We start from the raw sequence: 21,685 nt of genomic DNA, 5'->3' as shown, positions 1-21,685 counted from the left end.
CTTCCTCTTTTGTTGAGGTAGTGCATGGCCACTGTGTTGTCCGTCATTATCAGGACATTTCTCCCCTGTACTGATGGCAGAAAAAGCTTTCAGCGCTAGTCTGATCGCTCTTAACTCTAATAGGTTGATGTGTAGTCTGCAGTCCGATGGAGACGAACGACCGCTGATGGTCAAGTCGTTGGCATGGGCTCCCCAGCCCGTGAGTGAGGCTTCTGTGACTACTGTTATCTCCGGCCTTGGTTGCCAAAACAGTTCTCCTTTCAAGATGTTCTCTGGATAGGCCCACCATTGAAGGTTGTGGGCTACGTTGTCCGGAATCCGGAGGAGATCTGTCATTCTTCCTGAGTATTGTGACCACTGGGTTCTTAGTGCCCACTGGAGAGATCTCATTCTCAGGCAAGCCTCTGGCACAAGGAAGATGCAGGATGCCATGAGGCCTAGCAATCTCAAAAAGTCGAAGGCTGGGAGATGTTGGGCATTTTGAAACGTGTTGACCATCTGCAGAATATCTTGAGCCCTCACCTCTGGTGGCAAGGCTTTTCCCAGGGAAGTATCCAGGACCGCTCTGATGAACTGGAGTCTCTGTGATGGTATCATCTGTGATTTCTTTAAATTGAGGGAGAAGCCTAGTTTGTGAAGGAAGTGGCAGACATAATCTAGCTGGATCTGAGCTTGTTCAGCCAATCGTCCAGGTAGGGGTAGACGTGGATCCCTTCCCTCCTTAGACTTGCAGACACTACCGACATTAGCTTGGTGAAGACCCTCGGGCAGAGGTCAGCCCAAATGGCAGAACTTGAAATTGATAATGAGAGCCGCCAATTGCGAACCTCAGGTATCTCCTGTGTTTGAGATGGATTGGCACATGGAAATAAGCATCTTGGAGGTCCAGAGATACCAGCCAGTCCTGGATAAGTCCAAGATGGGTCTCAGTCCTCAGTCCTTCAGTATGAGAAAGTAGGGGGGAGTACCAGACCTTGTTCCTCTCCGCTACAGGTACCAATTCTATGGCACCTTTCTCTAGCAGGTCTACTATTTCCTGCAAGAGGAGCGGATCTGGAACTTTTAGAGAGCTGCGTCCCGGTGGATGACTGAGGGACGTGTAGAAAGGGTAGGCAGTAACCCTGGGCAACTGTCTCCAATGCCCAAGCATCTGACGTTATAGCCTGCCATTCCGTCAGATGGTGAGTTAACCTGCCCCCTACAGGTGTTTTGTGTGGAAAGACCTCAGAGTGGTTTGGGGGCGGCTGATGCAGATGCCGAGGGTAAAGAGGCACCTGCTGCTGCTGCGGCCTTAGTACTTTTGACCCATCCACCTCGGGTGGATCTCCTTTGGCCTCTTTGAGCCGGCTGTCCTCTGCCTTTCCCGAATGCGGAATAATAGCGAAAGGACTTTCCTCTCCCAGAGGTTCCAGAGGGGCGAAAAGGAGTTTGGCGGATTGCAGCCCCTAAAGATTTTGCTGCTGCTTTAGATGTTTGCAACTTTTCCAGACTGTCATCGGCCTGTTTACCGAATAAAGAAAAGCCGTCAAAGGGCATATTCAAAAGTCTGGCCTGAACATCTGGAGCAAAGCCAGACTTTCGTAACCAGGCATGCCTGCGGATTGTAGTACTTGCCGCCATGGCCCTGTTGATACTGTCTGTCAGCGGAATCGATGCCAGTTTGAAGAGATTCGCACATGGCATCTTTGCCATCTTTAATGATGTTAAGGAATGCTTCCCTTTTATCTCCTTCTGGTATGCAGTCAGCCGCTGATGAAGCACACTCCCACAGTGTGTGACTGAACCTGGCAAGCGTACAAGTGGCGTTGATGGACTTCAACGCCATACTACAAGCAGAAAAGACTTTTTTTGCCATAGAATCATACCTTTTGTCATCTCTATCCTGTGGGACAGTAGGATAAGCGGATCTGCTGCTTGATGAAGTTGCCGCTTGAACCACCAGGCTCTCTGGAGTTGGGTGTTTTGATAAATATTCAGGGTCAGCCGCAGCTACCCTATACTTGGCTGACAATTTTTTATTGACTGCAGGGATAACCTCAGGAGTTTCCCAATTTGATGAAATCTTTCTTTGTAAAGCTGTATGGAAAAGGACCACAAGATCCTCCTGTGGACCTTTATCTAGTATGTCTGTAAGATCATCCTGTTGAAAAACAGGTGAAGGCGCATACCAACCCATGAATTCAACAATTCTTGCCATCAGGGTTCTATAGGGGGTTTCGGCATGTTCTCCTGGGTCTGGTTTGACAAATTCCACTTCTGGGGAAGTGTCCAACCCACTTGCCTCATGTAATGATTCCTGTAGGTCTTTCAACCTTCTTTCCTCAGAGGTAAAATCCTCTGAAACAGGTGGCGTGGTCCTCTGCAGCCCGAAGGGTCTTTCTTGGTCAGAATCCTCCCCTTCTTCATAGATTGAAGATAATCTGGGGTACTCTGACCTCTGAAATGGTGTAAAACCCATTTCTAAAGCAGAAGGAGCCAAACTTGTCATTATTGGCCGAGAAAACGTTGATGTCGTCGACGTCGATGTGAAAGGCTTTGAAGGCGCAGAGAAAGGCGTCGAGAAAACTGGAAGAGGCCTCGAGGAACTCGAGAGGATCGGGATCCTACTCGAGGATGTCGACGACGTTCTCAGCGTCATGCTGGAGGCTCTGGGTATAACCATTGGCTGTGAAGTAGCCGTGTTTTTTTTCTTTTATCGGCGTCGATTCGATCAACCGATGCGTCGAAGAACCCTTCGACAACGGCGTTGATGGCGCCGATCCATGAGTCGAAGGGATCTTCGACGACGGCGTCGAAGATGGTGCCTTCCTTCCCGATGGCCTGTGGCGCTCTCGGGTGGACTCTTTCGCTGGGTGCAACGACTCGCAGCGTTTCGATTTTTTGGGTCTTTCATCCAGGGTATCACCCTCAGTCGTCTTCGAGGGGGTCGATGCCACTTTCTCGAAGACGCTAAGCATTTTCTTCCTGAATTCCTCCCACTCAGCCGAGAGCTGTGCTTTGTGGGGCAGCAGACCCTTTCTGAGGAAACAGAAGATGACGAGGAAGGGGATCTTCGACGTCTCTTCTTCGAGTGTCTAGATCTCGACGAGTGGTGGGAGCTACTTCGGGACCTAGAATGGGAATGCTTTTGACGGTGAGGAGACGAATGCCTCAACTCGGCCGAAGAAACTTTCGAGGAGGTTTTGGCTGACTTACCTCTCTCGAGCTTCCCCTTGCGCTCCTTCATGCAGTCCTCACACTCCGAACAATGGTGCTCGACTCCCAAGCACCACAAACAGATCCTGTGAGGATCAGTTATCGACATTTTCTTTCTGCAGTCTCGACATTTTTTGAAGCCGGACCGTGGTGTTGTCGGTTCGGATGAAGAAGCCATCGAGTACGAGTTGGTTTTATCGAGGAAATATAAGAGGTTTATCTGACTGAACTGAGCAACGATATTCCGAGGCCCCATGAAGTGCGGAAAAACTGAACTGAGCAACGGACGCCGCGGGTGGCTATTTATGGGCACGGTGACGTTGGCGCCGATACGGTGGCTGTCAAGGGACACCAGCTTGGCGGACATCGACGCGCAGCGCCCTATACAGAGAATTTTTTTTCGAGGCCAGCAAGCTGGAGATGAATTATCAAAGATAAGGAATACGTCGGAGGACACAATCCCTTCGAAAAAACCCATTGATTTGAGTTACGGTTACCAAAGATACTGTAGAGAATAACTCACTTCAAAAGGCCCACAGTAATTCTTTGAGTACTGCAGTGAGGTTGAGCAATGACAAACACGACACAAGAAGGTTGTGTTTCAAACAAGTCGTTTTGTTAAGTGTTTGTCATGCAAGATGTTGGTTCAAATGCCTTTAGGAAAGAAGGCACAGCAGCTTTAGAAATAAGGGGGTTGCTAATGCAAACAGTTTCAGGTGAAGAACACAATAGTAGGGTATACTTCAGAGGTTCAACACCTCCAGTGTAGTAGTTCCAAATCAAAATTCAAACCTAGTCTTAAAAGTCCTTGTCCCTAGTCTACAAACAAGCTTCAACGTGTCTACCAGAAAGTTCCATAACCTAAACTAAATAGGTTCTCATCCTCCAGGCTATCCTTCAGCTAAAGCAGAAATTCTCCAATTCTAGGCCAACAGTTCACAAATCCTGCTGTGCAAAGTCTACCGCTAGTTCTAAACACAAAAAGAAAAGTTTGCCCTGGGAAGGATCTTCCAGGGCTTTACTCATAGTCTGGACCCTCAGTTGGTCTTCCTGATTTTGAACAACTCCTCTTAACCTCTCCCATTCCCTGGATTCTCAGACGTCTCTTCAGGCTTCACCATAACTTGTTTATCTTGCAGCTTGAACTGGACTGATCTCCAAACTCTGGTACTTCCCTTCAGCAGATACCTCTCTTCTAGACCATTGTATAGGGGCATGAGTAGTAAGCAATTCACCCAAAAAGGTTCTCACGTTATGCCAAGCAGAAATCGGCAAGGAAGACATCCTCCTGGTCATGGTCTGCAGGGGAGTCTACTGAAGGTGCTGCCTTGACCAAGTTCACCCACACTCTTTTATAGTGTCTAAGGGTTTTCCCTCCCTGTGTTAGCCCTGGTGATTGGTTGGGGATTTTTTTTCTCTGGGTTTTGAATTGGATTGTAGTTTTAATTTCCATTGAAGGATCCTTAAATTGATCTAAATGAGTTTCTCTGCACAGACTAATTAGTACTCTTACATCTCATCCCCTTACCGCCATACTCTTGGAGCAGTCCATGTAAAGGAGACAGTCTGGAGGTTGTTGCAACGCAGCATCTAATTGGAACAATCTAGCGAAGTAGAAGCGTGGCCACTCCCTAGACACACCCCTACATGGCACCTGCTCCATGCACCCAGCCCCAATGTCAGTCCCTTTCTCCTTGCTGGACAGGATGGAGCAATTGGCTGCAGCTGCACCAAATACATTTTTATTCCCAATGCATCACATGCATATCAGGTTTAGACGCTGATCAGGTGTGTCACTTTGTATGTGCCTGTGCCTGTTCTGTCTGGGACCATCACACACGTGGCAGTTTTGTGATGCGTGTGGCTCCATTTCAGCTTGCACACTCTCTTCATCAGGCAAGCTATTGGTGAGCCTCTGCCACAGCACATTAAAGCGTTTTTTTGCAGTGAGATTCAAGAGCAGATCAAAGTCTACCTTAAGTGGACATTTGACTTCAAGGGCACCTACTGCGAGGGGACTCCCGCCAGAGATTCCCCCACGTAAGAGGTGGTCAAGGAGACCCTTCCCTTGCCCCACTCCCCTGCTGTAGCAGGGACTACCAGACTTGGCTCCGAGGATCTGTAGGTGACTTCCGCCACACTTCCAGAGTTCTGGTGTAGCCAACGGCCATTGGACAGGGAGGGAGTCAATGTTGTATCGTGTGACCACTTCAACTACACCCGGGCCTGCTCAAACAAACACAGGCATGGGAGGGAGTCCTCTTATCTGAACAAGAGGTCCTAGCATACTCCGACCCATTTAAAGATAATTGTGTAGGAGGTTTCTCCTGACCGCACTTGCGTATCCAGCATACCCCTTGCTTGTTCAGTAGAACACCAGGGCAGGAGGAAAGGGAGCTCAACATACCATTCCAACTCTGCTCTGTGCCCTGGACGTGACAGGCCATATCCCTTCACAGTGCAAAAATCACAAATCTGTCCCCACCATGCTTGCACAGGAGGGGTCACATAAAAACCCATCAAGCACACCTGTGTTATAGTCCTGGGGCCGGCGCAATACACCGGGCTTTGCCCATTGGCACAACATCCTTGCGAGGAGCCTGAAGTGCCCTAACAGTTTCTAGGCAAAGATCACTCGTGCGCATCCCTTCAGTATGACAAAGTACACAAGCTCTTCCACAGCAGCCCATTTATGTTACAAGTACAGGACATATGGCTCTACCTTGTCATGGGGACAAGTCCCTCAGGGCAGATTTACTTCCTCACTTGCCTGAACTTAAGGAGATCATGCTCGAAATCATGCCTCCTTCTGTGCACTACTTCACAACCACTTGCCCCCCAGCGCTCCCACCACTTTCAAGCCCAGGCCTATCAGATTCCAACCCAAGGCTCTCACCGGTTTTGGACTGTGGGCAAAATATAGATGGTGATGCTGATGAAGAGCATGATGAAATACCATAATCTATCAGTATGTTAAATGACTAGATGATGGCCATAGTGGAGTTCCAAGAGCCCCCTCTCCCCGACAAGCTGGCCCAGCAGAAACTGGTGTCTTACAAGAAGTGCTTGCTAAATAATGGACAGAACAGGGATTCCCCTTCTGCCAGACAGGAGGCGTCTCCAACAAATAAACTGGACGCCCACCGTAGACAAGTGCTGGCGGAAACACTGCATCAGCTCCAACCCACCAGCCCACTGTACACTAGTCTCAGCAGAATTAGTGCAGGGAAAGCTACCTTCAGCAGCATTGTCAGCATCCCGTGGTCAGGTGGAGAGGAAAGAGCGCTGGACGCTACAGGTAAAAAAGACCTACATTGATAGCGCACTTCATTTACATCAGGCCAAATGTGACTCAATCCCTACAAGCTTTAACAACTTTTGATGCGCGGTGGAAGATTATACAAGCAACCTATTAGGGGAGAGGCAAGCCCAATATCAGCCTAGTTTGCGCAAGGCAAATGTAGTCACTCAAAACATGCGGGATTAGATGTAGGACATGTATACAATGCTGCAAGTAGCAGGTGTTTAACTTTTTCTTGCTATTCTAAGCCTAAAGGTCTGCCTCACCATATTCCACTCATCCACAGATGAGGAAGGGACTAAAGAAAAGGAACATTCACTTACTGCAAAGAACATATCTGATATCCAGGCCTGTTACCAAGTCAGGCTTTTTGCCATAGCAACAAAGAAGCCAGCATGCAATTGGTCACTTCAGAGAGTTCCTGGTCCCACCCACAGCAGGGACTCAACCAGCCAGAGGGCTGGCCCTCAGCCCAGAAAAAAACAAACACAGAAAAGCTTTCTTGGGTACAGCGCCAAGCCGATAATCTGAAGGTTTAACATTCACATGGCTCAGCTACATTCCATGTGTGAGAAACCTGAAGTTGTCTCACCCACTTGTCCCCGGGGAAGTTAAGATCTGGAATCAAGCAAGTGACTATACATTCAGAATGAGATTACAAATACAAGTAAAAAAATAAAAATAGCAACACAACATCAAATTATCCAACGGTTATTAAACCCCTTTGTGGTTTATGGAAAGTACAACAATTAGGGTCAACGAGAGGGCTTCTTTCTTACGGAAAGGAGTATGTTGAACACAGCTTCTCTATTGAATTCCCTGCCTCTCAGAAAGCTTTCTTGCACTATAAATATTAGTAACTTTAGTACCCATATTTATATCACATTGGCACCTACCGGCAAACAACGCAGGCCAACCCCATTTCCATAGCAAAGTCATCTGCACTGGTCTCATCAAGACTAGAAAGGTCAGAAAGGGACAAATCCTTGCTTGTCTGGACGGTGATGGGGGAAGAGCGAGCTTCATGCTTCTCTAGTTTCGGCTTCTTCATAACTTCTATGGCTTCAGGGGGCTCCACCTTGATCTAAACACAAATGCAAGATTAAAAGCCATTACCAATAAATAAAAATCCCATAATCATTTTGGTGCTTTACATAAATGTGCCCACAAAATAGAAACTGTAAAAGTTAAACACTCCATAAGCAAAATGCATAATGCTATAGCAAAGCGGTTCAATCGCTCCATAAGCTTAGCAAAAGGCAACACTATTACACATTTTGAAAGAATAATTAAGTTTGGACAGCAAGTCGAATTTAACACGAGCATATTTCACAGTCCTACATTTAATTCATTCTGAAATAAACCTTAGTTAATGTACAGGAACTGTCCACAGACATCCAATCTGCACTCTTCAAGCTTGTGTTTCTAAATTAGATGTAATTGTCTAAACCAGGTCACCTCTGTCTGATGTGTGTGTTTGTGGTGTATAAACTGGCCACTTCTGACCATATAGTTTTCTGTGATGAACAGGTAATGTTGGAAAACAAAACACGGTTTGTTAGAGCCATGTGGGCCAAGACAGAGCAGAGGTTATCTGGTGCAGGCCTTCCACTGGAAGACCCGAAATGATTCCGAAAAGAAACTAGATACATTTTTAAGGATTAGCCATCATTACAAGGTCCTGATTGTAATCAAACAGGCATAGAGCACTTCAAGTTAGTCTGCAGAAGAGCGAGTGGGCAGAAAAGTTGCAAAGGACAAGAACGAAATCTTCCACATAAAGCGCAAACTGTCAGATGCGAGTCATATCAAGTTTACTGTGATATCAAAGAAGACAAAGGAGAAACTCTGAAAGCAACCAGTTCAAAAAGATAACCAGGGCCCAATTTCCAAATACTAAGGCCAGAAGTCATGCTAGAATATGTGACCCTGCATCCTTCTTGAAAACAAGTGCATAAAATTCGATGGTGCTATCCAGAAAAGTCAGAAGGGCACAGCGAGAACCATGCCTTAGCGAGTGTCTGAAAGGATGAACAATCTCAAACGGGGGATACCAAAACAACTCGAACATGCTCCCATGTGATGTATGCACACAGTAGTTGCAGCTAGACGCCTGCAAATTAGGCCATGCATTAGATATGGTGTGTTAAATAAAATACACAGAAAAAATAGCAAGAGAATTGTAGTTATTTAGCTAGCACACATACATCACTGTCAGTTTATATTATGTCTAGTTAGAAGATTGCTGGTTTCGGGTAAGGTCATTTAGCATAATATTTACGAGTTTACATTATGCCCACTTAGCAGCAGATCATGGTCAGTTTCCCTTATTTCAAACCACCCGTCACATTTCCGCTAGGTCTAATATCAGGGCTAGTAGCAGTATTACTTGCAGAACGCATTTTGTTTACAGAATGCATCATATCATGTCCCTAAAATACCTCTCCCAGTAGGTTTTAACTTCTTTTGCTGGAAAGAAGCGAGTCCATTACTGTCCATAGTACTCCATAGTGCTCCGCGCTTCGACGACAGCCAGACTACAAAAAGCGGTATACACAGCATAAGATTACCGCCTTGGTATTTATCATATTGACACAATGTGAAATTAGCACCATTAGAAGCATCCCCACAATTGCACACTTTGTGACAGCACTATGACAACACAAATTAAACCATAGTACCTGCAATGCAAGTTTTAGCCCCACCATAAAAACCAAATAGGGCCTACCGTAACCCTGGAGCGATGACCACATTTATATCAGTGACAACACTGTAGCTAATTAATACCAGCGCAAATGTGGTGAACCATCCCAAAGACTCCTGAAATCTATTTCATTGTGCCAGCGCCGAGAACAGCGAAAACGTGGTCCTTGCAGTGGCCAGACAACCAGCAATTCTTTTGTTTCATAAGGCGGGGGAATAGGACAAAATTACAGAATACAAATTACCGACCCCACCAAAAGGCCTAAAATACATATCACTAAATGTTAAAACTACAAGTTAGAACCTTTTGTGGTATGTATTTTTTGGTTGGGTCGGTAAAAAAAAAAAAAGCGAACAACAAAAGGCTGCGGGTGCTGCAGGGCTGTCCCCCGCAACACCCCGCTCACTATAGTGACACACCGGCAGTTAGCCAACAAAAAAAAAGAAAAAGAAAAAAGGACCCTGCGGCGCCATTCCCCGATCACGGAAGTGAAAAGGTACAGGCGTCTCCGGGTCCAGCGACACGGACGGCAAGGTAAGTAAGGGGGTGGGGGTTGGGTGTGTGTGGGTTTGTGCACATCGGGAATGCTCAGGGGAGAAATGGCCGAAGATATTTCAAGCTAATAATCTTCAGTCATTTCTCCCTCGAACATTTCCGTAGCAGAAAAATCACACAGGTTCAATTCGGCAACTGCAAGGAACAAGTTACTTACCTGTAACTGTTGTTCTCCAGCATGAGTCTGGCATGGATTCACATGCTCATGAATATTCCCCGTCGTCAGGCTGGGAATCCTCGGTAAAGAAAAAAATCAGTTTCAGTTTTGTTTCTGAGCTGTCTTTCTACTAATAACCAATCACTGGTCTCTGGGTCATACTGCCCCCAGCCAATGACTGCACTCTACCTAAGCCCTTCCTCTGGCCGCCATCTTCAGATTTGGTAGCACGTAAAGTGGCAGTAGGACCAAGAGAAGAGCCGCAGAGGGGTTGGAGGGAGGGTTCGCATGTGAGTCCATGCCTGACCCATGCTGGAGAACAACAGTTACAGGTAAGTAACTTGTTCCTCCTCCAGCAGGGGGTCTGGCATGGATTCACATGCTCATGAATACAAGAATACATAGCAGTACACACATGCACAACCACGGGAGGTGGCAAGGCTCAACATTAAGCATTTCTACAACTCAACATTAAGCATCTCTTCCCTCCTCACCAGGCTCACTTTCAAGCAAACAGGTTGCGAAACACTGCTTGGCCGACTCTGGACTCCTCCCTGGAATCCCGGTCGACGCAGTAGAATCTCGTGAAGGTCTGCCTCAACCTCCACGTAGCAGCCCTGCAGATGTCCAGCAGGGGCACACCAGACAGGAACGCCGTAGTTGCAGCGAACCCTCTGGTCGAATGGGCTCTCAGATGGCCAGGCAACGGTCGGTTTGCCAACCCGTGACAGTGCGTGATGCATATGGAGAGCCATCTGGAAATGGGAGCCTTGGAGAGGGCCTTCCCTTGGTTCACGGGGTTAAAGTTCACAAACAGGTGTGATGGCTTCCGGAAACTCTTTGTGCAGTCCATGTAGAACTTCAGCGCTCTAGCCACATCCATGAGTGCAAAGTCCTCTCAGCCGGCGACGAAGGTGACGGGAAGAAAACGGGCAACACCAAGGGCTTGTTGAGATGGAAGTCCGACGGTACCTTGGGCATGAAGGAGGGGTGCGTCCTAAACACTACCCTTGTCTGGTGGAATGTCAGGTACGGCGGCTTACAGGAGAGGGTCTGGATCTCTCCCACTCGTCGGCGCTGAATGCAAAAGCTCGAATGGAGGGCCCATGAGCCTGGTCAGCACCACGCTGAGCTCCAACGCCGGGGCCAGAGCCTTCACCGGCGGAAACAAGCGGAACAGTCCTTTCATGAACTCCTTCACCAGGCGGTGCGACGACCGCCCCACAGTTCTGGTGTAGCGGGAGATAGCCGCCAGATGAATTTTGATGGAGGCATGGGCCAGCTCCGCCTTGGCCAGCGACAGCAAGTACGGCAGCACTTGACGGGCCGTAATACGTAGAGGGTTGATCTTCTGTGCACGGCACCAGACAGAGAACCTCTTCAACTTATGTCCATAGCACTTAAGAGTTGATGACGCCCTGGCCTTGGCAAGCCCATCCTTGCAGTCCGCCGGGACATCGTAGCCCCCAAAACTCTAGTTCTGCAGGAGCCAGGCCTGCAGGTTCAGCGACCCTGGGTCGTGATGCAGTATCGTGCCTCCTTCCCTGGCGAGAAGATCCTCGTCCGTCGGAAGCTTGACTGGAGGGGACGCCGACATGTCCAGAAGGTCAGGGAACCAAATCTGCCCCAGCCACGCCGGTGCGACGAGGATCATCTGCAACAGGACTATCTGAGTTGACTGATGAGTCGCAGTAGCAGCGGCAACGGCGGGAATGCATAGAGGAACAGGCCGTCCCAGGGGAAGGAGAATGCATCCCCCATGCTCCCCGGCTGGGGAAACCTGCTGGCGAACCTCTGGCACTTGGAGTTCGTCGCCGTCGCAGGTCGATCTGGGGACTGCCCCATCGTCAGAATAGAAGATCCAGCAGAGGGCGCTAGAGGGCTGACCAAGATGGCCGCTCCCCTGTGAGCTCCCGGCTGCCTCCCGCATGAATCCTGTTTTATCGTGACAATCCTGTGGCGAAACTACTAAATCTGCAAGAATATTATATCCTAGCACGGCATCTCATCCCTGTCGAAAATTCGGTGTGAATCGGACTTGCCTTCCGTGAGAAACTCGCTGCGTAGTGTGGCCTGCGATGCCACGACCTGCGTGGGGCCTTGGGGTCCTGCCCGCCTGCCCAAAATCCTTCACAGACGGACGAGAGCCATCCGCGGGACCTGCCGTGGCCACCCCCAGTGGAAAGCGGAGCGGGGGAATCGCTCGGAGTTGGGGCGCCCACAGCCAGCACTGCAATGGTGGCGGAGCGGGACACCTGCAGGCAGGGAGCGTGAGGTGCGATGAGACCCACAGAAGCATGCAAAACAGGCGAGTTGGCCGCGGCATCCCCGCCATTTTGACCCACAGCGTCTCCCCGCGTGCCTTGGTCTCAGCCCCTCGCACGGCACCAAGTGGTAAAATCTGGGCGCCTCACCCGCGCCTTGACCAGACGCACCGACACCGTAGCCAAGTTCAAGATGGGGAAGCCGGACAAGTCCCAGAAACGACTCAACTTTGATGCAGGCCCAGCGCCTAAAACACCCAGGCCGGAACACTGCCCTGAATCCCGGAAACAACCAGTCGGAGGCAGAATTGCAGCAACAAACGGACATCAGGGAAATCCTGATGGAAATTTAAGCTGGGATAGGCGGTCTGGACTGCAAGATAGACTCGCTCTCATCCAAGGTAGACCTGTTACAACACCGGCTCGACAAAGACAGCGACAGGCTCGACTCCGTCGAACGGAGAGTGTCAGATCTGGACGAAGGCACAGCAGCACTCACCTCCCGGATCTCCATGCTCGAGGGGCAAATGAAAACTGTACTTGCCAAAAACGAGGACTTGGAAGGCCACTCCAGAAGAAATAATATCAGGATAGTCGGAATCAGAGAAAGACAACTACCAGTCAGAATGGAAGAACACGTCGAAAAATTATGCACAGAGCGTTTTGGTCCCACAGTCCTATCGCAAATGTTCGTAGTGGAAAGAGCTCAGAATCCCCTCAACAAGATTGGCGCCGGGAGCCCCTGCCCGCCCGATCATTTACAAGCTTCTAAGCTACAAGGACAGGGACTCCATCCTTAGAATGGCAAGGGAAAAGGGCAAACTACACTTCGACAGGGACGATATTAGTTTTACCCGGACTTTTCGCCGTCTGTCCAAGCCCAAAGGAGATCGTTCACCCAGGTAAAACACAGACTACGCGCCAACCAGATTACATACTCGATGCCCTTCCCGGCGAGGATCCGCATTCAACTGGAGGGAAATACCCACTTCTTCAACTCCCCAGAAGAAGCCTTACTATACCTCGACAGGCAGGGATGCAAATCCGCAAACCAAACGCCCGGCGCCTCAAACAGATAAAGTGCAGAGAGAGTTCCGCCGTGACAAACACCTGCGCTACTGACCCAAAGTAAGCAGGAATCAAGCCACCATGACAATCTTCGCAAACAGGAGGCTGGGGACTATGCCTAGTAAGGCCACCCGCGCCCCGTGCACAGCACGCATTATGTTCCAGTTGGGGGGGTTCCAAACGGACGAGTTGGGGGTTGACCGTGTAAAGAAATTTGTTTGATTGTTGTTGTCGTTCGAAAGGCGCTCAGAGCGCCACCGCCTAACCGCGGGCCTCACCCTGAGCCCCGCCGCCGCCCCTCTCGAGCCCTCCCGGCCTGACGCCTCTCCCATGTGTCCGGACTCAGACTCCGGTCTTGCTGCATTCCGGTGTCATATGAATCATCACTGGTACATTCAAAGTAGCAACCTGGAACCTTAGAGGGGGCAACATCCCGGCTAAGACACGCAAGATCCTGCAATTACTCAGACGCCACAAGGTTGAGGTGGCTATGATTCAGGAAACCCACCTCTTGCCACAAAATGAGCATCTGTGGGCCCGCAGCTGGGGTTGCCATCGCTACTTTTCTTCATACTCATCCTATGCCAGAGGAGTTGCTATTCTTCTTCACTCTTCACTGGGGTTTCGCCTGATCCAAACAGAAAGACAACGAGGGAAGGGCGCTTATGGTTCGGGGCATGGTGGAGGGTGAGGAGGTGGTGTTCGTCAACTCCTACGCCCCCAACACAGACGGCGCAAACAACTTTGACTGGGTGCTATCCAGCCTCTCGCAAGTGCGAAACGCTACCATAATCTGGGGTGGAGACCTGAATACCCATCTCGACCCACAGAAAGATAAATCAAAGTTAACAACAGCTCACCCGTCCAAAGCCAGCTTACAAGTGCAGGAGATCTATAAAGCGTTTGACCTATCGGACATTTGGAGGACCCAGAATTGGGAAGCCAGAGACTACACATACCACTCAAGTGTTCATAATACGAACTCTGGCATTGACTATCTGTTAGTCTCCGCTCACAGTAGCTGGCAATGGGGCGCGTGCCAAATACTCCCCAAAACCTTCTCAGACCACGCCACAGTAACACTCGAATGCCACCGGCCGACCACCAAGCCACGACTTCCACAATGGCGCTTCAAACCCAGATCCCTCGCGGATCCGACATTCGCCACAGAGCTAAGCGAGGAAATCAACTCCTTTCTTGACATTAACCAAGGCACCGTCAACTCTGCCGGAGTGCTATGGGAATCTTTCAAATGCTACGTAAGAGGCGTCTGTCTAGCCAAGGAAAACGGAATCCTGAAACTTATCAGACGCGAACTAGAAACCTGCGAAACGCACCTGAAGGAATTGGAAAAGCAGCAAGTCGCACACAATTCTGACCAAATCCAGACGAGGCTGAAAGAAGAACTTCTGGACTTTAGAAAACTGGCTGAACGGGAGATTACATTTCTGTGGCACAACCACAGAATTAGACAATACGGCAAAGGCCAGAAGCCTGGAGCCCTTCTTGCTCGCCTTATAGCGGCAGACAGGAGGCCGACAAGGGTGGATAGTATCCGCACACCGCAGGGAAATATGCTGCACAAAGAAGAAGATATAGTCGAGGTGTTCAGGGCTTTCTTCCAAGACCTATACAGCGCCGGGGGCCCAACAGACTCTGATGCGATCCGGAACTACCTCAATGACACAGAACTTTACTGGGTGGAGGGGGAACTCCGTGAGCCACTGAATGCGCCCATAACGCTGGAAGAGATTCAAGAAGCAATCAAAAGTCTACCGCCTTCCAAAGCCCCGGGGCCAGACGGGCTAACTGGTGAGTTTTATAAACACTTCGCCCCTCTCGTTGCCCCTCTCCTGCTAAATGTCTTCGAGGAAGCGATCGAATCCGGCATTCTCCCACAGACACTAAGAGAAGCGAACGTAATCCTGCTACACAAAAAAGACAAGCCCCCCGAAGATTGTAAGCCTATCGCCCCATATCATTTATTAATCTGGACAACAAAATCCTGGCCAAGATCCTCATCAATAGGCTTCTCCCATTAATGCCTGAACTGGTACTCGCCGGCCAAGCGGGATTTGTGCCTGGCCGAAACACCACATTCGGGATACGCAGAATGTTTGGGGTTCTGGCAGCACTTGACCCCGATCAGCAGGCAGTGGCGGTGCTGCTGGATGACGAAAAGGCATTCGACTCTGTCGAGTGGCCCTTTATGTTTGCCGTGCTACAGCAGCTCGGACTTGGGAAACAGTTATCAAGCTTGTCTCACTCCTCTATAACCAGCCCCTTTCAGCAATCACGCTCGGACCGACCCCCTCGGCACATATCAACCTCCAGCCTGGTACCAGGCAGGGATGCCCATTATCCGCTATGATATTCGCCCTTGTGATGGAGCCCTTAGCAACGGGCCTAAGGGAACGTCATATACAGAGAGGTCTTAAAATGGGTCCTCACCGGCTAATAATATCACTCTAATCCGACGACATAGTCCTGTTCATGCAAAACCCTTGCGAAAACCTTAATCTGATAATCTGTGAAATAATCAAGTTTGGGTTGGTATCTGGCTTGAAAATTAACCAATCGAAATCAATCGTCTTTCCCTTAAACACAAAAACCAAAATAGTCCAAGACGATTTTAACTTCCAGTGGGAGACAGCTCACGTCCGATATCTAGGAATTAGAGTGTCCCTAAACCACCAAGATATATTGAAAGAACTACGAAAGCACACTGAAATTATTAAGAGACAAGGTAAAGAGGTGGAAATCGCTACCGCTCACCCTCTGGGGGCGAGCCTCCTTGGTAAAAATGGTAATCTTACCCAAACTCCTATACCTTTTCGCCAACATCCCCATCCTGCTGTCCCGGCGCTTCCTGGGTAATCGGAGAAGCCTAGTTCTGGACCTCATATGGTCGGGCAAACCTGCAAGGGTGGCTTACTCATCCCTCGTGCTTTCTGTCAATAAGGGTGGCCTAGCTCTACCCGATCTAGAACGGTACTACTGGGCGGCACAAGCTCAGTTTCAGTTTCAGTCATTGGTACAAACTACAATTCGTAAAACCGCATGTACAGGTCGAACGGGCACTAGCCTCACCCAACTTGCTAAGGGCCGTGATTATCAGCAATCAAGCAGTGCCACACACGACGCTGAACATGCAATCCACCTTTGCAATATGGCGGAAAATAGCTCAAAAGTACAAGATTCAGCTTAGATACTCTCCTCTTCTGCCCGCGAAATTCATTCCCGGGATCCCACTCACCGACGAGAAAGTGTACCTGATCTGGGCGGATAAGTGCAAAATAAAAACTCTTGGCAACTTCTTTATACAAGACACCTTCATAACACCCCAGCAGGCGAGGGAAAAGGGGGGCACGTCCTCCCTTGACATCTTTTTATACTTCAGAGTGCGATACACCTTGCAGGCCCTCATCCCAACATTCCCGCAACAACCTCCCACCTGGCAACTACTGCATGGGACCATTCAGGCACAAGGGGAGGGCAAACTAGTCTCATCCATCTACAAAACCCTGCTCACGGACACTCTTCCCTCGAACCCCAAAACAAAGACAAGATGGGAAACCACGCTTCAAACCCCCATTCCTGATGAAGACTGGAGTTATATCTTACAACAGGCGCAAAAAGTGGCACTCAATTCCCGCTGCAAACAAATCCACTTTAATTATCTGCATCAAACCTATTATACCCCTAACAAGAGAAACAGACACCACCCTGGGTCCAATGCATCTTGCGACCGTTGTGGGTCCCCGGACGCTGATTTCCTGCACATATCGTGGAGTTGCCCGCCAGTGTCTAAATTCTGGTCAGATGTGCTTGACGAAACTGACGCAATAATCGGCGAGAGAGTGGGACACTCACCACTGGTGGTGCTCCTCGGCCTAACGAGACCCCTGCCCTCACACGTCCGGAAACTGGCAAGCATGTTATTGGTTTTGGCACGTAAAAGTGTAGCCATGGCGTGGGGACGAGGCACACCCCCCACCCTAGCGAACTGGAAGAGGGACATCACATACTGCCAAGAAACGGAAACAGAATTCATAAAGACACTTCCTCACCACGCAAGACCCCCAGATATATGGGGCCCGTACATCTCGTACCTCCTCTCTAGCGCAGCACCAGCCGGGACAACTGATCAGCCACCACAGACTTCTCCTGTGTAAATGTAAATGCGTTAACTGCCTGTTGTGTGATGGGACTGTCGGAGGGTGGGGGGGCGGGCGTGAGGGGGGCATGTGGCGGCTTGTTAACAGCCCACTGTTTGGGCTTGTAGGTACTCATGTTTACTAAAATGCAAAAATAAAGTTTTTAAAAAAAGAATAGAAGATCCACTTGATCTCCCACTTGTGGCAAGAGCGCAGCTCCCCAGTGAGTGAGTCGGCGACAGTGTTTTTCACGGCTGCCAGGTGGAAGGGTACCAGGAACATCCCATGGGCTACGGCCCAGTGCCACAGATCCTGCGCTTCGTTGGATAGAGCTGGAGATCTGGTGACCCCGTGCTTCCGGATGTAGAACATCGTGGTGGTGTTTTTGGTGAAGACCCGCACCACCTTACCCTTGAGGGACGGCATTAAGGATTTTAGGGTCCGAACACGGCCCGCAGCTCCAGGGTGTTGATGTGCAGGGAGGACCTCTCCTCTGGGAGCCAAAGGCCTCTTGCGTGGAGATCTCCAGTGTGCGCGCCCCATACCTCCAGTGAGGCATCCGTTGACACCGTCTCCTGATATGCCAGGGTCTGGAAGTCCATGCCCTCCGCGAGATGCGGGTCGGTGCCCCACCACCGGATCGATTGACAAAGTCTCGTTGAGGGAGATCTTGTCTTCGAAGCTTCCCGCCACTTGTATCCAACGGACGTCAAGGAATTCCTGCAGTGGCCGCATCCGCAACCTGCACAGACGCACAAGGTAGATGCATGACGACATCATGCCGAGCAGGGACTTGATGGACCTCACCCTGGCTACTTACATGGTCAACAGCCGTTGTACCTTGACCAGGGTGGCCTTTATGTTCTCCTCTGACGGTGAAGCTAGCTGAGCCACCGTGTTGAGCCTGGCCCCTAGGAATAGGGTGTCTTACGATGGCACCAAGCAGGACTTTGCAAAGTTGATCGAGAACCCCAGTTCTGTGAGCAGGCGGACGGTCCTCGCTGTGTGATCGACGGTGAGTTCCCTTGATTTTGCTCGGATGAGCCAATCGTCCAGATAGGGGTAGACGTGGATCCCCTGCAGGCGCAGCCGCACCAGGCACTTGGTGAAGACCCTTGGCGCCGACTTCAAACCGAAGGGCAGTGCTTTGAACTGATAGTGTCTCCCCTGGACCACAAAGCGCAGAAACCTTCGATGTCCTTTGTGTATGGGGATGTGGAAGTATGCATCCTCCAGGTCCAGCGACAACAGGAAGTCCCCTTCTTCCAGCTGTCCCAGCATGTGTTGAAGGGTGACCATCTGGAATTTTTGGGATTTTATGTACCTGTTGAGGCGGCGGAGGTCCAGGATAGGCCGCCAGTCGCCGGTCTTCTTTCGGAAGTACCGTGAGTATACTCCGGAGCCTCTTCGGGACGAGTTTGATCGCATCCTTTGCCAGCATCGCTCGTACCTCTAGAAGTAGTTGTGGGATATGGTTTTCTTTCCTGGCCAATGGTGGAATGTCTGGGCACCTCCTTTAGAACTCCAGAGTGTGCCCATGGGCAAGGGCATCCAGCACCCAACGGTCGGCCGGCCTCCCACCAGGGTGCTCTGGTGGGGGCCCGACATCATGGCCAGTTCAGTCCTGCTTCGCCGAGTCCTTGCCACCTTGGGCCCCTTGGCAACGGCGATGATTACCACTGGACTTGCTGCAGCCCCTGTAGGCTTCTTGCGACGAAGAACGGGCCACCTGGCAGTATGACAAAGAGATGCCGCTGAATCCTTTGGAGGCACCTTGGGACTTGCCTCCGGAGGTTCTAAAGGACGGTCTTCGCTGATGAAGCGTGCCCACGGCACAGGCCGTTTCAGTGTCCGCCTTGATGGCCTGTAGTGACTCATCCGCTGCCTTGCCGAACAGGATGTTCCTGTTGAAGGGCATGTCCAGTACCCTGGTCTGTACGTCCTGATGGAAATCGGTGGCCCTGAGCCACCCGCGCTGGTGAAGGCAAACGCCGTTGCCCATCTGGCGAAAACCAGTGTCAGCAATAACCGTTATGGCGTGATCAGAACCCACCTCGCCCTCCTGCAGGATCTCGAGGGCCTCCGCTCTCTTGTCGTCTGAGAGGAAGCCCAATAGGGGGGGCGATTTTAAACCACAGCTCCCTATCGTAGCGAGCCACGACGAGATGACCCGTTGTCCCATGGCGTCCAGCTTCTTCCCCTCGCCGTCCAGCGGGGAAGTGGAAGTAGATGCCGTCGCCCCTGCAGATTTTTTCGTGGCAACCGCAGAGAGCACTGATTCCGGGGATGGCTGTGGCCTGAGGCACATAGGCACGGAATCTGGGACCCAGTACTTCTCATACCGGTCTCTCTTCGCAGGGGCCATGGACGGGTTCTTCAGAAGGGCCAGTCCCTTGTCCCAGATGTCGTCCAACAGTGGAACCGAGAGTACAGTCTTCCTCTTGGCCTCTCGTCGCGGATAGAGGAATCCTTCCTTCTTCTGCTCTGTGGGGCATAGCTGGAAAAGCTCCGATGCCCTGGCGATCATGGCATGGAACAAGCCAATTTCGTCGGGAAGGGGGGTGGTTGTGGCGTTGGGAGATCCGTTCCGTCGTCACCGCCGTCGTCCGTTCCCGTCGTAGCCGTCTAAGGCTCTGTCTCGTCCCTCAGTAGAGGGGATGGAGGCGAAGGTGGAAGGGTAGGCGGGGTGGACTCTCCTCCCTTGGCTGTAGGGCTCCCCGACGGTCCAGTAGCCGCTGGATCGTCCGCTGGCAGTAAGGGAGACCTTGTCCTTATCTCTGTGCAAAATGTCTGCAGTGCCACCAAGATGTCTTGCGATCTGTCCGGCGGTGTAGGTATTGGTAGCGACGGGGTAGGCAGAGGATCCTCCGGTTCCTCCTCAACCTGCCGTTCTTCGTCGGCTCCCCCCTCGCTGTCCACGTCCGCCTCGTCGGGATCCTTCCCTCAGGCCCGGACCTCCTCGAACCTCTTGTCCAGGATTGCCTTGACGACCGACAGTTCGTCCTCGGAGGAGGTATCTGAGTCTGCTAGGGCTATCGCACGCCCCCCCTCTCTCTCGGCCCAGGGTTTCACGGGAGTCTTTTCAATTGGCTGGAAAGAGGATTCCCTACGGGATGGCAGGGAAACTCTAGGCCTGGAGGCCATCTCCACTGGGGTTGCCTACGCGGGCTTCGCCAGGGATGCCACGACTCCTTCAATCGAGGCCTTAGCCGGGTGAATCTGGGCCTTCACGACCTTAGGCGCTTCAGAGGCCTTCACCGTGGGGGGAGGGTCACTGCCTCGCTTCCCCTTGGCTTTCTCTGTCGGGATCGGCTGGGGAGCCCGAACCAACAGCGCTCCCGGTGCCCACGGACTCGCAGTGCTTTGCCTTCTGTTGGGCTCCCGTCGCCGGGACACCCTCAAAGGTCTTAGAAGACCGCTCAGACTACTTCTTCTCACCTGCTGCTGGGCTCTTCGCCTCCAGCCAATTGGCGAGTCATGTACAACGGTCCTTCATGGTCCAGGAGGACATGTTCTTGCAGATCGCACAGGCCTCTTCCACGTGTGACTTGTCAGAATGCAGGCAGTAGAGGCACCGGGAATGTTCATCTTCCTTAAAGACGTTCTGCAGTCCACATCCTGGGCAGATCCTAAACAGCTCGGATCCAGTGGGCGTCAAGTCTCCTTTGTCCTGGGCCATGTCCACGCGGGGTAGGCCTCAAAGATCTTCCAGAATCCTCCAAGAAGTGAAATTTGATGAGAAATCACCCTTGAGGGGCGTAGAAATTTCCAAAATGGGTCCCCGTTAATCGGAAGAAGAATCGGTGGAGCTTGAGGCTCGAATTGGCCCGAAAAATGAGAGTAAAACTCTTTGAAAAAACGCAACACGCCGTAAAAGCTCGAGAGCTATAGCACGAGGACTCCCAACACTTGAATGTGCGGTAAAAATCTGAAGATGGCTGCCAGAGGAGGGGCTTAGGTAGAGGCCAGTCATTGGCTGGGGGGCAGTATGACCCAGAGACCAGTGATTGGTTATTAGCAGACAAACAGTTCAGAAACGAAACTGAAACTGATTTTTTCTTTACCGAGTATTCCCAGCCTGACGACGGTGAATATTCATGAGCATGTGAATCCATGCCAGACCCCATGCTGGAGAACAGAGGTTTTAGAATATTTTGTAGGATATTAAACCAAAGGAGAAAAGGATTACGGGTACCAAGTAGCACAGTCCAGAAGAACTGTTCCCAGCCACAATATTGCTCCCAATCGTACTAAATGGTACATCAACAAGTCAGAATGGGTCAA

General features: G+C 50.7%; 1 protein-coding gene across 2 annotated transcripts in view; it reads right to left on the bottom strand.

Annotated features, from left to right (window-relative positions):
- The window catches only part of INTS12 (integrator complex subunit 12), a 698,746-nt gene that overhangs the window by 420,330 nt on the left and 256,731 nt on the right, over positions 1 to 21,685 (bottom strand). For both annotated transcript variants that reach the window (XM_069630951.1, XM_069630952.1), the window contains exon 4: positions 7,393 to 7,580. In XM_069630951.1, coding sequence (XP_069487052.1) covers positions 7,393 to 7,580 — 188 coding nt within the window. The remainder of the gene's footprint in view (positions 1 to 7,392; positions 7,581 to 21,685) is intronic.

The sequence above is a fragment of the Ambystoma mexicanum genome, chromosome 6q (genome assembly GCF_040938575.1).
Source record: "Ambystoma mexicanum isolate Mex_15411 chromosome 6q, UKY_AmexF1_1, whole genome shotgun sequence".
Taxonomy (NCBI): Eukaryota; Metazoa; Chordata; class Amphibia; order Caudata; family Ambystomatidae; genus Ambystoma; species Ambystoma mexicanum.
This window is presented reverse-complemented; position numbering and strand designations above follow the sequence as displayed.